General features: G+C 35.4%; 1 protein-coding gene across 1 annotated transcript in view; it reads right to left on the bottom strand.

The window, feature by feature from the left end:
* Window positions 1-14505, bottom strand: part of DYNC2H1 (dynein cytoplasmic 2 heavy chain 1) — a 339886-nt gene that overhangs the window by 161817 nt on the left and 163564 nt on the right. The window contains exons 71-73 of the mRNA XM_058289227.2: window positions 5291-5356; window positions 3427-3477; window positions 2220-2297 (exon numbers count right to left, since the gene is read on the bottom strand). Coding sequence (XP_058145210.1) covers window positions 2220-2297; window positions 3427-3477; window positions 5291-5356 — 195 coding nt within the window. The remainder of the gene's footprint in view (window positions 1-2219; window positions 2298-3426; window positions 3478-5290; window positions 5357-14505) is intronic.

Here is a 14505-nt window from a genome sequence, read left to right as displayed (position 1 = left end):
ACTTTCTGTTCCCCATCTCTTCCCTCCCCACCCCACCCCCACATTTCTCACCCCAAGAGTCCTAGGAAAGAAAAGAGAAAGAAAAAGAAAAAACAAAAGGAAAGAAAGAGAAAAGGAATGGAAACAAAGAAAAGAAGAAAGGAAAGAGGAGAGGAGAGGAAAGGAACATAGATGAGAGGGACAAAACAAACTCTAGGAAGATCTAGAAATTAAATGCATGGACTTTGGAGTCAGACTGCCTGAATTGCCATCAGAGCTCTATACTTCCCAGCAACTTGATCTTGGGTAAATTATTTAACCCCTCTTCACCTCAGTTTTCTCTCCTCTAAGATAGGCATAATCATATTCCTCCTCATTAGGCTATTATCATGATCAAATAAGATAATGCATCTAAAATATTAATGTGATGGTTGGGACATAATAGGTCCTCAAAATATGCATAAAATTAAAAAGAAACCAGGTGTTTATTCACTTCAACAACTAATTTACTACTCTGACCATCATCTCTAATTTGCAAAAAGAGAGCAATACCTTTTTAATAGGGGTTTTGTGATAATTAAATGAGATAATTCATATGAAAATGTTTTATAAACTAAAATGATTAAAAAAATAGTAAATTATTAATCTTCTCTGAATAGGAAAGCTGCCTTTCCTAAATGTTTTACATCTTTACTTCAAAAGTATGAGGAAAAGCGCAAAATTACAATTTTTAAGTAAAAAACTACAAGATTTTTTCCCAAGTGTAATTCCAGTAGATCAACTGTTACAATAATTATCAGCACCATACTGATTATTATTAACTTTGCCCTTCTTTACGAGTTCATAAGATAGTTCAGACTCCTGCCCAATGATCCAGAAATCCCTTGAAAGTCTATTTTTCAGTTACAGCTTTTTTGTACTGTACCATCATTTTTAAACAATGTTTTCTGACTTTAGATGGCAAGCTGCTAGGCAACAAGGACCAAGACTTCTATATATCTGTACTCACCACACTCAACCAGCATATTATAAATATTTAATAAATATATTCAACCATAAGGAATATATGAACAATGCAAAGTTTATCTTACTGGTTCGTCACTAGTTTGACATACCAGTTAAGATAAAGACTCATAGTCTTACTTTGTTCAGCTGAAAAGCTATTTAACAAACACTAACAATGCATTTGGCATACAGTAAGCACTTACTGAAAAAACAAAGGAATGAATGTGTTGGGCTTTGTGCAAAGCATTAGGGTAATAAAGTTTATTAAATAAGGTAAGAATGCTAACCTCAATGAAATTATAACTTATGAGAAGAGGCAGACATAATAAGTCATTTTGACTCAGTGTGATGGGCACAAGGATATAGCAATCAATGTTCAAGGTATAGTGATGAGAAAAAAGACAGAATGGGAAAATTAGGGAAGAAGTCATGTAGGAGCTGATGCTTTAGGTAAGTCTTGAAAGATAAATACAAGTGTCACAGGGAGAAACAGACAAAGGGCATTCCAGGCAGAGGGACTAACTGAGCCAGGAAGTATAAGAAGCACTGAAGGGATGGACTGGAGGTAAAACTGGAGAGGCAGGCAAACAGCAGATGGTAGATCGCCTGCTGTGGTATGCCAAAGTCTGGGTACCTTATGCTATGAGTGATAAGCAACCACTAAAAGATTTTACATAGGGCACTTACTGGCATCAAAAGTAAACTTTTAAAACATAAAGGATATGATAAACCAATGAGATGTGAGATTAAAAGCACGGACTCTACTGTAAAATCCAGTTGAATATTGCTGAGAGCCGAAGCTAAGACAGTGATTGTGGAGCTGAAGGGCTGAGTATGAGAGATATCAAAGAGATGGCAGAAGTGACAAAAAAGAGAATGAACTTGAAACTCTCCTCCACATAAACATCAGACAGCATCTCATTGCCTCTCCTCTATTATCCTGTCCACAAGGCCTCCACATATCTTATTAGACAATCTCATTTACTTCTCTTTATATTCCCTCCCTGTTGGTACAGAGAACCTAGAACCTTCCACAATGTAGAGACTCAACATGAATAATTACTGACTTAAAGGACTAATCACAATAATTCTTTGATGTCCTTTTACTCAGGGGTTTTATGTCATAGTCACAAAAATATCAAGACTGCATATAAATAAGTAGTATATAGTAAGTCAGCAGAAATAACTCCAATATAGAAAATATTAAAATATCCCCAGTAGAAGAAAAGGATCACCTTTAAAGTTGCCACTGCCCAGCTTCTTCCCTGATCTATCCAAGAAGGAAGCTGATCACGTATTCTTTGTTGAGAATCCTTTAATAAAATCAGTTATTTTTGTTGGTATATTGATAAAATTCAGACTTCAAAAAACATAACAATGGACTAGATATTTTTATGAACATTACTTTGAAAATGCTCATTCTATGCATTATTTCTTCATTCTTTTTTTTTCTTTATTTTTAAAGGAGCTTTAGATTACATAAATGTTACATTAAAAAATATAGGGGGAAGTGGAGATGGCTCAAGCAGTTGAGCGCCTGCTTCCCACATAGGAAGTTCCAGGTTCCGTCCCCAGTGCCTCCTAAAAACAAATAAATAAACAACAAGAAAACAAATAAAAACCAACTCAGGGGAGCCAATGTGGCTCAGTGGTTGAGTGCTGGCTTCCCACGTATGAGATCGCAGGCTCATTCCCAAGCCCTGGTACATAAAAAAATATATATGTATTTATATGTGTGTGTATACCTCATCCCCTTCCCCTCTCATACTTTCCCACATTAACATCTTTCCTTAGTATGGTACATTTGTTACAATTGATGAAAACATATAGAAGCACTATACAAGTTAATAGAGAAAATTCCACCTAACACAAGGAACAAATTGCTATTTAGACAAATATTGCATTCCTTTCATTGTGCTTAATCTTTTATTAAAGGTCAGAAAATTTCAAAGGTCATAAGAAAAAATGTAAAAATTATATTAATTATGTCTTGAATTTCAGACATTATCTACTTTCTGTGTTCCAGCTTTGGGTATACTGTTTTGAGGAATAATATTATCCATTATATGTTCAAATAAAAAATTACCAGAGAAAAAGCTAAATTTGAACAACATTATCAAAATTTTTAAAACGAATTTTTAAATTTCGGTTATATAAGAAAAACTTTTAGCTATAATACAATATTTGATTTTCTTAAAGATTATACATGTGTTCTTGGAGCAAAATAAATACAACAGAAAAATAAACTACATTAATTTTTTTAGCATTTCATTAAGATTATTCTCAAAAGAGATGTAGGCTCATTTTACTGTAGGGCAATAAAGGCAGGGCATGTGCCTATAATCAAAGTATAATTTCAACAATATTTAAAACTCATCTGAAGTAAATTATTCATAAAGCCAAAGCAAGAACTCTTTTTTTCTAAGAGTTATTTTAACTTACAGCTTTCCGTAACATGTCTCCAACAATCACACCTGTAAATGTATCCCATTCCTAGTGAATAAAAATATGAGGAAGACAAAAAATATGAAATTACTAACCAGTTAACAAAATTATCTTAATGTCCCAACAAAATGGCTTACAAACCAGCTTCCTAAGGACTCAGAAAAAAACAGAACTCTTTTCAAACCTTCCCACTTTTTCTAATAAAATGTTAACATCATAAGAACAAATTAATGTAACAACATAAAATATTAATATAAAATCTACTAGAAATAATTTTATTAAAACAAAAATACAACTACATTATATCTGTGTTTTTCATTTCAAAATCTAAACATTTTAATGTTATATTCAATTAACGTTTTCTCTCTAGCTGCTAATCTGTTCTGTCCTGTGTTAGTCTTCATTAATAGATAAGCAAAAAGGAGCACCAAAAATTTAAGAATAATATATGTTAGCAAAATATTGAGAAAAGTATTTCCATTAACTTAAAAGTACTTTGATTAACTTTTTTTGCTAAGGATTGGGAGAAGTATGCCAAAATTTCTTCTTTTTATTTTTATCCATAGAACCAAGATTTATCAAGTGTTGCAGAATCTAGAGCTCTGAAAAATTCTCTGTCTTTACTCCGGGTTCCCCTGATCTCATGATGACCTGAGCACTACCATATACATTATACATTGACCAGCAAGTAAAGCAAAATACATTTAAACATTAAAATTTGAGAGCAATATGGACAAATTACCTAAGAAACGAACTGCCTGCCTCTACCCACCTGGCCACCCACTCTTCCAATTGAAATTATGTGGCAACAAATAAGTAAAATAGGAGTGATTATTACTACTATATGTGAGTTAGAGAAGAATGTTCTCCTTTCCCAATTACAACTGATTTATACTCCAGTATAGAAAACAGGAAATATAGTCTTATATTGCATGAAACATATTGATCATGGTGAAAAACATTACATAGGAGGGGGTAAAGGTATCACAGTTAAAAGTAAAAATAAAAGGAGTCAAGTTAAATTCAGAAAAAACTATACAAGTCAGCCATAGCATGTGGAGTTAGAGAAAAAACAAAGAGAGAACACAGAACGATGGAATGGTTCATATTCTTTTAACCTCAAGAATGAGGGAGGCATAGAACATAATCAAAATCTGACCAACTAGAGTTGAAGATTAGCGGGTCAAGGTTGGACTGCCATGTACCATTTTTTCCCTTGCATGCTGGCTACTGGACTCTCACTTTATGGTAATGACTTAATGAGAAAAATCATTTGCAAATAAATTTTTTAAAAGTCAAAAGCAGAACAGGGATGGACTAGTTAGCTCTACCTAGAGGGAGGTTCTTTTGACATTTGAGAAGGGGTTATAGACAGATCAGAAATGAGGTCACAGAGAAAGAAGATAAATTATACATAAAAAGTAAACAGAAACCTGCAAGCTCCAGGAAGTTTCTAAGAACTGCCCAACCTTTCCTTCACCTGCTAAGTCTGGACAAGTCAGTGGAGGTAATAAATAAGATAGTTTTATACCCATATTATAACACCTTTCTACTTACAGTTCCATTGCTTAGGCAGGAAATTAAGAAAATTGAGTCTTCCAGTGCCCTGCATAAGTGGATGTGGGTTGAGAAAAATCTAGGCAGCCTGGTAAGTCACTTAAATTGCTTTCCTTGCTTTTCCATTACTCCAGAATACTGGGCTCACTCGGAGGGGAGGAGAACTGGAAATCAGCATCATACACTAATTTCTAACTCAGTAAATGATTTATAGGTTGATATATAATTCCTAATCTAACTATAAATTTGCCCATGACCAAATATCTATGTAGCTTTAAAATTTCCCTCATTTGATTCCACTTACATTTTCTTGAAATAGTTCAGGATGCATGCCTCGAACAAAATGCAAAGCGAACATCAACTGATCAGCCTGAAAAGAATGAGAGAGGTCATCTCGTTTTTTCAAATTCACATCTTTGGAAGAGCATCATCCTTCAATCTCAGCTCAGAAAATCAGTATTCTGTCTTTAAAACATCTCTTTTACTTGGGGAGGTGGAGAGAGGGAGGGGGAGGTGAATAGAGAAAGGGCTAAAAAATTTTTAATAAAGTGATAAGGATTTAAAAAATAAGTTATTCAGCCAGCTGGAATCCAATTGTGAGGTTTGAATTAGTCATTATTAATCAGAGCAACCTTCTGCATTTGCAATTTTTCAATTTGTCATTGTATAGGCTTAGACATATGGGTAATTACATGCAATTATCACAACTAAGCTCTCCTTACCAGATATTAACTTGCTAAATTAAACAGGAAACTGCAGTGTGAACTCTTGATTTTCCACTTAATAAACAACTAATACAAATAAGTCAAAAGAACAAATAATTCCATCAATGTGTTATTACTTGCAGAAAAGAAACAAAACTAAAACATGAGTAACTAATTGAAAACAGATACACAGAAGAAACTGAGACTGCTGACAACAGTTTTACTTGCAATTGCAGTTATTTTAGGTTATTCCTTTACTTGTTATTTCCTTCACTTGTAGTTTTTATTTCATATTAGCTGAATGATTTATAACCATGATCCTGCACCCTTCCTTTACAGTTAGTTCAAAGATTTCTCATGCTCATGTTTATTCCTACTGACAGTAACCAAAAGACACAACCAACCAGTACCAGCTAACTTGAATCCTTAATTTGAATATATACATCACCAATCAATAGAAACCAACTTGCATCTTTGATTTGAATAAATATATATAAAACCAATCACATCATTACCCCCCACCTCCCTTTGTCTAATTCTATAAATACCATAAAACCCTTTTAACTTGAGGAGAGAGATGTGAGCCCAGCTCCTGGCTCCTTGCTAGTCAGCTCTACAATAAACACTTTCTTTCCTTGGAATCTTGGTGTCATAAGGCATTGACTTCTGTGTTCATCAGGCAAATGAGCGCATTTGTTTGGTAACAAAACCATGAGATGTTCCAACATCTACTGTTAAAACAAATGTAGAACCAAAACAGGGCTACATCAAGAAATGAGAAGGGAGGATGGGAGGGAGGGAGAGAGGGAAGAAGACATCAAATCACATAGAGTGAGACTCCCTAATGGCAGAACGTCATATCCAATTTATCAGAGAACCTGAATATATAGACTTTGCTCAAAAAAATGCCTGGGGAAAGGAAGAAGGGAAAGAAGAAAAGAGGATAGTGAAGCAAGGGGGAGTTTAAACTTAGACTTTGATGGACGATCTGAAAGACAAGTTAGAAGGAAAGAAGGAAAAAACAAAGGGATTAAAGGAAAAAATTTAAAAGTTTGGCATGGAGATTGTTAGGTGCTCTCAGTAAACTTAGAAGGATTATACCCTGAATCCAACTCTCTGAAATTAAATAACATTTAACAAAGAATTTGAAAGTAATTGTAATGTTTTAAGTGAAAACTGGCTGCATTTCTAAAGATGTATTAAATTGGGAAACAGACTTGGCCCAGTGGTTAGGGCATCCGTCTACCACATGGGAGGTCCGCGGTTCAAACCCCGGGCCTCCTTGACCCATGTGGAGCTGGCCCATGCGCAGTGCTGATGCGCGCAAGGAGTGCCCTGCCACACAGGGGTGTCCGCCGCGTAGGGGAGCCCCACGCGCAAGGAGTGCGCCCTATAAGGAGAGCCACCCAGCGCGAAAGAAAGTGCAGCCTGCCCAAGAATGGCACCGTCCACACTTCCCGTGCTGATGATGACAACAGAAGCAGACAAAGAAACAAGACGCAGCAAATAGACACAGAAAACAGACAACTGGGGGAGGGGGGGAATTAAATAAAAAAATTTTAAAAATTTTTAAAAAATGAATAAAGATATATTAAATTAAGTAAGAGCCACAAGTTCACATAAAACATATGAAACTAGGTTAATTAAATTATCCCTTTATTAAAACATCATTCAGACATGTAGCATAACATGATTAGATATAACTGAATTGCTGCACCAAAACCACATCTTTTAGATACATGGTACCTCTGAATAACAAGATTGTTTTTAAATATTTTAATGCTATAGAAATTATTCCCCAATTTGTTTATTTATGGGAAGAATATTTTTAATCCACAAGGTGAACTAAATGTACTCTCCATCAGACTGTATGGGCCTCATTCACCACAGCATCTCTACCATCAATTACAATGGGCAGGAAAATAAGTATTTGTTAAATGATTGGTCTAATTTAAAGGGCACTAAGAACCCTGTCCACAGAGAGAACTGGATACAAATTTCATCTGGACTCTGTATTAGTTGGGTAACACTGAGCAAGTTCCTCAAAGTTACCTCACCCATCTTCAGTTTCTTAATCTGTAAATTAAATTTTTTTTTAAATGGTGGAGGATAATAATAGCACCTACCTCACGGAATTATTGTAAGAATTAAATTACATAATATATATAAAATACATAGCAAAATGCCTAGCTCACTGTAGGAAAGCCATAGTTATTACCCTTTCTATTAGTATTAGTAATAATGAATAAAATGAACTTCACATTTTACTCAACAAGTTTCATTTCCTTCTGTAGATAAACACATATCAATTTGCAGGCAGTGTATGTAGAAAAAATAGCAATTGGTGTCCCAGTTTCAGCAATATAGAAGATTACTTTTTAAAAACATTCCAGTATAAAAACCTAAAAATTTTTTATACTTTATAACGCATAGCCAAGCTAAAAAAAATGGCAGAGGGGTAGAAGGATCCCCAATAATCAGAAATAAAAGAACTAAAACCAGAGTAAAGCTAAAAGCAGCTCTGGCTGTCTTGGAGGAAAGCATCAGTTATAGTGGCTTAGGCTTCATTGGTTTTAATGCCCATGCAGATATATTTGAGACTCTGACCCTGGGTGGGTAGGGATATTAAAAATCAAATCTCTGTCTAAAACTGGGGGCCTTAAAATGGTAAATTCGCTATAAAGAAAAAAAAGAAAAACTATGCCCATGCCCTCAGAAGACAATATGTTAACCTGGAATCTGGGCAGGGGGGGTGAGGGGTGGGGAAGTCCCTGAAAAATTACACACCATATTTATGCCTAGCACAGTTCTAGGGTATAAATTTTAATATGAGGTTCTCCAGGAATCCCTAAACCACAAAGTTAGCAGTGATTCTGCTAAACTGGCAAGAGATTAGGCAAACCTCCTTTAGTCACTCTGTTAACCCAGACCTCAAAGCACTCCAAAAAATAAACCATCACTGAAGATGAACTGAAAATTCAAAATTACCAACATCAGAAATAGTCCACTATAAGGAAGAGACATTAGGCACAACAGACATGAATAATAAGACACCAAGAACTTCAAATAATAGAATAAGAAAAAGACTCTGTAAAAGTATGATTAAATAATTATGGACATAACAAGAAGTAAACAAGCACTACCCAAAAAAAGGCAATCTGGGGAAAAAGTAGAACTCTGGAAAATATTAGTTATTAAATCATACTTCTAATCCTGGTTATGTAAGATTCTGGGGGATAGGCAACACATTTGAGGGGACTGAAAAGGAAGCAGAGACTTTTTTCCTCTAGACATAAACATATATATATGTTATTTGACTGTTACAAAGATCATGCATTACTTTTATAATTTAAAAAAATAAGCTGAATAATTTAAAAGAAATATCTTACATCCAAGTGCTTTATAAAAAATTCCTCATGCTAATGAGGGCTCTAGGAATTAAAACTCTCATGTATTGCTGGTGAGAAGGAAATTGATGCAAACTTTTTTTGGAGAGAAATTTTATTTTACCCTTTTACACTTTATATGCCACTAAATGAGTAATTTCACTTCTGAAAATTTATGTAAAAGGATCATGTAAGTACATCTAGAGAAAAAGTAAAGATATTTATTGCAATCTTGGGGGGAAAATGAAACGACCTAAATGTTCAAAAATCTATCATAGGGGAGCAGAAGCAGCTCAAGTGGCGGAGCACCTGTTTCCCATATATGAGGTCTCAGGCTTGATCCCTAGTGCCTCCTAAAAACAAACAAACAAAAACCCAACTCTTTTGGGGAATGGATGTAGCTCAATGGTTGATCACCTGCTTCCAATGTATGAGGTCCTGGATTCATTCCCTGGTACATCCTTTAAAAAAAAAAGTCTATCATAGGGAATTGTTGGAAGATGACAGAGTAGGAAGTTCCAGGAACCAGTCCCTCCACTGGGACAACTATTAAAAGGCAGGAAGTATTTCAAAACTTCAGAGACCAATAGAACACAACACAGCACACCCAAGGAAGAGAGGAAGGAAGAGGCTGGCAAATTATAGTACATGCCAAGCAACTGCTCTCTAACATGGTGGTTTCTGTTGCCCATCCCCCACTTTAGTGGCAGGGAGCAATGGGATCCAGCTACTGGTATAGCTTGCTAGTGCCAGAACAGAAGGTAAAAATCTACTTCTTGAAGATCCAGTGGGGTGTGGGGTGGGATCCAATTGCTGATCACTGTTTTTGATTAGCTGCTTCAGATCATTGGGAACCTGGCTCTGAGGGCTGCCATTGTTCCAACCTGCCACAGACAAATGCATCAGAGACTTAAATACCATACACTTACTCAGTGCTGAGATTAAGTTGAAGGACTGCATTTGCTGGGCAGATGCTGAGTCAAGAAAGCACAGCTTTGTGAAGCTGTGAAGAGGTTACTGGAAGCCTTCCTGGCCTCTCCCTCATAATCTCACCAGGGCAGTATGGAGTCAGGCAGCACTCCCTTTGTGGATCCTTGGCCTTGTTCTGGCTGGGAAAGACTGACTTGGGAACACCCTTCCAGCATGCCCCCACCTCCCAGAATTTGCACTCCAGGCAAAAGCCACCTGAGAAAATGAAAGCAGTGTAAGAAACAACTGAGGTGAGGAGCCTGGCATAAAGGTTTAACTGCTTTAAGTCCTGCAGTGCAACAGCTGGGAGATGGATAAAGTCTGTCTTCTGGAAAGTAGAGGGCACATACAAACTTCTGTACACAGAGAAACTCGTAAGGTCACTATCAAGCAAAGACCAGGACAAGACATAGGCCCAGAAAAAGACAAAAGTATGCATTTGCCTTTGGCTGATCTTCCTGATACGAAGGCTGAACTCTGATGGAAGACACAAGCCAATACAAAGTTAATTTGCAAAACCAGTGAAAGGTGTTTAATAATGAGGTTTGCTTGATTGTGTTAGTGCCTGACACTCATATCACTAGCTGGATACAAACTCAAGAAACAGACATTTCAAGGAATAAATCCCATAATTAACATTTTAAAATATTAAAATGCAGTGTGCAACAAAGAGTACATGACAGAAAAACAGGAAATGAAGGTCCATCTAAAGTAAGAAGAAGAAAATAAAAAGCCAGAAAACATCAATAAAGAAGATTAGGCTGTGGACATACCAGAAAAGACTTAAAAAGTGATCTTCAGTATGCTCACGGAGATGAAGGAATTACAAAGAAAGAAGTAAAGGATATCAGGAAAATATGGGAACAATATGAGAATCTCAAAAAAGAGAGAAATTTTAAAAAGGAACCAAACAAAACTACTGGAATTGAAGATCAGAATAATTGATAAAAAAAAAATACCTAGGAGGGTTTCAAGAGCAGACTGGAGCTGGCAAAAGAAAGAATCAGTGAACTCAAAGACAAGGCATTTGAAATGAGACAGGCTGAGGAACTGAAAGAAAAAAGAATGATCAAAAATGAAAATATATTAAGAGCCTCTGGGACACTATCAAGCATACAGATACAAACACATGGGAGTCCCAGAAGGAGAAGAAAAAGAGAAAAGGGTAGAAGAAATATTCAAAGAAATAATAACAGAAAACTTCTCAAACTTAGCAAAAGACTTGAATATACACATCCAAGAAGCACAGAAAAGAAAAGAAAAAAAAAAACAGAATAAACATGAAGAAAAAAAAATGCCCTGTCATATACTGATCAAACTGTTTAATGCAAAGAATGAACAGAGGTTCTGAAAGCTGCAATAGAAAAGCAACATGTCATGTACAAGTGAGTCCCACCTAGATTAATAAACAATTTCTTATCAGAAACCATGGAGATAAGAAAGCACTGAGTGGAAATATTATTGAAATATTGAAAGGAAACAGTAAAACAAGAAATAAAAGGCATCCAAATGGAATGGAAAAAGTGAAATTGCTCTATTTGCAGATGACATGATCCTATTTAGAGAAAATCCTGAAAAATCCCTAACAAAGATATTAAAGCTAATAAATAAATTCAACAAAGTGGCAGAGTACAAAATTGACATGCAAAAATCAGTAATGTTTCTATACACAAGCAATGAGCAACTGGAAGACAAAATCAAGAAAACAATTCCATTTATAATAGCCAACTAAAAGAATGAAATATCTTGGAATAAATCTAACCAATGGTGTAAAGCATGCATACAAAGAAAACTACAAAATATTGCTACAATAAATCAAAGGAGAACTAAATAAATGGCCTGGAAGACTAAATACTGTTAAGATGTCACTTCCACCCAAAGTGATTTACAGATTCAATGCAATCCCAAACAAAACTCCAACAACCTTTTTTGCAGAAATGGAAAAGTCTATCATCAAATTTATAGTGAAGGGTAAGAGGCCCCAAATAGCTAAGGCAATCAAGAAAAAGAAGGAAGTTGGAGACTCACAACTCCTAATCTTAAAACATTTTAATAAACCTACAGTGATCAAACCAGCATAATACTGGCACAAGGACACACAAAGGGACCAGTGGGATTGAAATGAGAGTTCAAAAAACAAAAACTCACATTTATGGTCAACTAATTTTTGACAAGGGGGCAAAGATGAATCAATTTGGAAAGAAAGTCTTCAATGAACAGTGCTGGGAAAACTAGATAGCCACATGTGAAGGTAGAACCTACCTCACGCCACATATAAAAATCAACTCAAAATGGATCAAAGACTGTAACATAAATGCTAGAACTATGAAACTCCTACAAGAAAGCATAAGGAAACAGCATCAGCATCTTGTGTTAGGCAATGGTTTCTTAGACTTTACACTCAAAGCACAAGCAACAAAAGGAAAAAAAAGAGAAATAGGACCTCATCAAAATGAAAACCTTTGTGCCTCAAAGGACAGTATCATGAAATGTAAAATGACAACCTATGCAATGGGAGAAGATATTTAGAAACCACATATCCTATAAGGGTTTAGTACACAGAATATATAAAGAAATCCTTCAACTTAACAATAAATAGACAAACAACTCAGTTAAAAAATGGGCAAAAGACCTGAATAAACATTTCTCCACAGAAGATATAAGTGGCCAAAAAGCATATGAAAAAACGCTCAACATCATTAGCTCTTAGGGAAATGCAAATCAAAATGACAATGTGATGCCATTTCACACCCACTAGAAGTGTTATTACTAAAAAAAAAAAAATTATATGTTGGAGAGGATGTGGAGAAATAGGAACACACATTTATTGATGGTAGGAATGTAAAATGGTGAAGCTGTTGTGGAAGACAGTTTGGCAGTCCTTCAGAAAATTAAATATAGAATTACCATATGACCTGGCAATCCCACTACTAGGTATATATCCAAAAGAACTGAAAGCTGGAACTTGAACAGAATAAGCACACTGATTATCATAGAGGCATTATTCACAATTGCCAAAAGATAAAAGCAACATATGTGTCCATCAACTCATGAATTGATAAACAAAATGAGGTATATCTACACAATTACAATAACATGGAATGGAATATCATTCAACCATATAAAAGATTAATGTTCTGACACATGCAACAACATGGATGACCTCTGAAGATGTTATGTTGAGTGAAATAAGCCAGAAACGAAAGGACAAATATTACATGATTTCACTGATATGAAGTAATTAGAATAAGCACACTCAGAGTCAGAATATAGAATATAGGTTTACTAAGGAATTAGGTGGGGGTAAGGAATTAAGGCTTAAAATGTACAGAGTTTCTATTTGGGATGAAGGAAATGTTTTGCAGTGAATGGTGATGATGGTACACAATATCATGAATGTACTGAATTGTACATTAGAATGTACTTAAGAGGAAGTTTTAGATTTTACATATGTTACTAGAATAAAAATTTTTTTTTTAAATTAATGATTCTGGTGGCAGACTTGGCCCAGTGGTTAGGATGTCTGTCTACCACATGGGAGGTCCGGGGTTCAAACCCCGGGCCTCCTTGATCCATGTGGAGCTGGCCCATGCGCAGTGCTGATGCACACAAGGAGTGCCCTGCCACGCAGGGGTGTCCCCCATGTAGGGGAGCCCCACGCGCAAGGAGTGCGCTCCATAAGGAGAGCCGCCCAGCGTGAAAGAAAGTGCAGCCTGCCCAGGAATGGTGCCACACACACGGAGAGCTGACACAACAAGATGATGCAACAAAAAGAAACACAGATTCCCATGCCGCTGACAACAACAGAAGTGGACAAAGAAGAAGATGCAAATAGACACAGAGAACAGACAAACAGAGGGTGGGGGGGCGGAGGGGAAGGAAATAAATAAATCATAAAAAAAAAGAATAACTACAAAGGTAAAAAGGGAAATTAAAACAAAATAAGACATACAAAAAAAAAATTAATGAATCTGCACAACACAGTGAAATCTAAGTTATACCATATACTACAACTAAAAGTACAATGATAAAAACATGCTTTCATCAATTGTAACAAATATACTATACCAAGATGTTAATAATACAGTGGTACATGGGAATCCTATATTTTACGCATGATCTATTCATAAACCCACAACTTGTCTAATAGAAAAAGTCTATCATGAATAATATTCAAAATAGCATAGCCTATTTTGTGGAATCAGGGGTAATATGTATACTTAAACATATACATATATGAATCCACAAAAAACAAAACTGGAAGGATACCAAAAATTTTAGCAGTGATATATATATTGATTTTTGACATAGGTTATTTTTTTCTTCTTTTTCTTATGTGTATTAAGCAAATTTTCTAAATTAAGCTCACAACATTTTCATAAAGTGATCAAACAAGTAAATGTTTATTAAAGTAAAAAAAAATCTACTCAAGTACTGTCCTTCCTACCAAGTTCTGACTT

Source organism: Dasypus novemcinctus, chromosome 27, assembly GCF_030445035.2.
Source record: "Dasypus novemcinctus isolate mDasNov1 chromosome 27, mDasNov1.1.hap2, whole genome shotgun sequence".
Taxonomy (NCBI): domain Eukaryota; kingdom Metazoa; phylum Chordata; class Mammalia; order Cingulata; family Dasypodidae; genus Dasypus; species Dasypus novemcinctus.
This window is presented reverse-complemented; position numbering and strand designations above follow the sequence as displayed.